Genomic DNA, 2641 nt, shown 5'->3' with positions numbered 1-2641 from the left:
TAAAGAACTGAAGAGCCCCCCCCCCGCTGTGATCCGTGGCCTCTCCGGCTCGTTACCCCACAGTGTGGTAAATATCACTGAGGTCGCATTATGTAAGGTGTGAGGCTCCGGGCAAAACAAGAGCAGGGAAAGGTCTCGTGAAACGCGCCAGGAATTTTCCATTCTTATTGAGTCCTAAAAATACGACGTAATACGCGGGGCTTCAAAGCGGCATCGCCTTAACCCACGTCCAAAACATCACAAAAGGCTCGACTGCCGCCACCCGTCAGACCCCGGCGGCCCCCACACTGGAAATGTATCACTGGGCCATCTATTCTGATAAACCTCATTAAATGTGGGCCGTTTCCTCTCTCCATACGTTTGAACTTTGCGTGAGATCTCAGGTAATCCCTGCGCGCCCCGGCTGTCTGTCTGCGAGCGCTCAGACATTTAACCCTCTAATCACTGCCACGGGTCACACAGAGAAGTGCGTCAGTCTGAAAGGTCGCTCTGAATACCTGCGACGCAGCCTGAGACACGTGGAAGTCACGCTAGGTGAAGTCTGGCCGTGTCCGGCAACCCGTGACCGGGCTGATCACATCGGGGTAAAATACCGGGGCAGTTTGACGTTCAGCTCAAAGAAACGAAGGCATTTTCCTCTGGGATGGATCTAATAAACCCCGGAGTGGTATCCGAATGATCCATTTGTGAGTCGGTGGGATCTGGCCGGCCAGCGTGTGATAACGTGGGGTAAATCATGCAGGGTCGCTGCCTCCGCCGAGACATTCAGTGCATCGTCTGCCTGTCGCAGGGGTCACACCGAGAATTAGAAGGGACACGCTGACCTCTAACGGCTACGGGGAGGAATTACCAGTAACGTGACTTTTACATTACATTTATTAATATATCGCCTGCGGGCTCCGTAGCGCTGTTACAATCAGTGGAATCGTTTAAAATCACGCACAATAGCAAACTGCTACAAAAGGGGAAACGGGCTTGGGAGCTTACAATCTAGTATTTTGGTCTTTTCTCCTGTGAGACGGATTCCAGGGATGTTTTTACCCTGCGAATCATACACATGTATAACGAATAACGTGTGATACTGCAACAAAGAGACAACACAACACGCATGGGAACCGCTGGCACTAAGGGGCAAGGAGCAGGCGGACCCGGACTGGTGGCCTATAGAACCGGCGTGATCTGAACCCTGGTCCTGCACTGCCCTCTGGTGGCCATCTGTATTCACTGCATTCTACCCCGACGTGACCTAAGGGACCTCATGAACCTGAACCGAGTTCCCGTCTACAGCTGGACGGAAAGTCAGGGGAAGAATGAAAATGCCAGATTTTGGAAACTTTCAGATTTCGTCTCTTACCGTGTCTTAAAATCTTGGAAAAACTTCTGCTTTTAGGCTTCAAGCAATGGTTTTGTGGCCACGCAATAAATAATAATAATAGTAAATTGATATTTTTGGGACTGTAAATCCATTCAGTATCTGGGATTATTTTATTCATGCAGCAATTCAGTAAATTTCATGTGATTATCAGGAGAAAAAACACGCGCTTTTGCAGGCACGACCGCCACCAAATATTACAGATCCAGTGCCGCGCGGTGATGCGGTGCCGGCTTATCTAATAGCATCACACGGCCAGTGTCGCGCATTTTAAACACAGTCGCTGCAACAACAACAGAAGCAGTTTTTGCAGCAGATTCTCCGCGGGAAGCGCGGCTCGGAGATGGGCTCCTGGCATGCGCCTAGGGGCTGGCTACTGATTGGCATGTTCTTGGCAAACAGTTTGAGCTCAGAGTCAGTGTCCATCGTCTTACCGGCTGACCGCGGCGCGTCCTTCTCGGATTTCACTGCCAAAAACGCGGTGAGGTCCAGGTCCAGCATGGCCACCCCTCCTCGCGGTGTGGGGGTATTCTGCCGGCACTGGGGGCACGGAATCCATCTTTGTTCGTTGGTGACCGAGTCGAGTCTCCTGATGCATGTCTGGCAGAAGCTGTGCCCGCAGTATAACCTGCGCGGCAGGCGGTTTGTGAGGTTGTAGCTGGAAAAGCAGATGATGCAGTCGATTTTGCGGCTGCTACGGTCAGAATTGCCTCCGCTGGCCGATACACCCTGTCCGATGGGGCCGGACTCTTTCTTGTCAGCACCGTCACTATGAAACATGCTGGATGCTTGTAGAGAGCACAGAAAATGATTGGTGATTAGAAGCAGAACATGATATTTCTTACTATAAATTATCAGCGAGAATGGGAATGGCCGGTATGTTAGGGTACCGGCTGGTTTGGGGGACCTTTTGTTTCATGAATGAGGTTGTAACGATATAAGTGGGGGTAACGGCAAATTGGTTTTTGGATTACCATCTTCTAATTCCAGTTACATCAATATCATCCTTCACAAATCCCTCCTTATGCCTCAAATCCCTGATGCCCCCTTTCCTTTTCTAATGCCCCTCTATCATCCACTTGATGCCCCTCTGTCCTCCACCTGATGCCCCTCGTTCCTCCTCTGATGCCCCTCTATCATCCACTTGATGCCCCTCTCTCCTCCCCCGATGTCCCTCTCCTGCCCTGATGCCCCTCTCTCCCCCCTGATGCCCCTCTTTTCTAGGAGGTCAGGATGTTTGCTGGGTATGAGGGGATCGCAGGGTTCTAC

General features: G+C 51.3%; 1 protein-coding gene across 1 annotated transcript; it reads right to left on the bottom strand.

The window, feature by feature from the left end:
• Window positions 1-1642: 1642 nt before the first annotated feature.
• On the bottom strand, window positions 1643-2152 carry RNF224 (ring finger protein 224). Its single transcript, XM_053473154.1, has one exon. It carries the CDS (start codon window positions 2150-2152, stop codon window positions 1643-1645), a length of 510 nt encoding a protein of 169 aa, XP_053329129.1.
• Between the last annotated feature and the right edge of the window lie 489 nt (window positions 2153-2641).

The sequence above is a fragment of the Spea bombifrons genome, chromosome 8 (genome assembly GCF_027358695.1).
Source record: "Spea bombifrons isolate aSpeBom1 chromosome 8, aSpeBom1.2.pri, whole genome shotgun sequence".
NCBI lineage: Eukaryota > Metazoa > Chordata > Amphibia > Anura > Pelobatidae > Spea > Spea bombifrons.
Note: the sequence above shows the minus strand (reverse complement) of the source record. Positions and strands in the feature narration are given on the sequence as shown.

Coding starts and splice junctions, on each gene's coding strand:
- RNF224 (XM_053473154.1), bottom strand. CDS start 2,152: ATGTTTCATAGTGACGGTGCTGACAAGAAAGAGTCCGGCCCCATCGGA.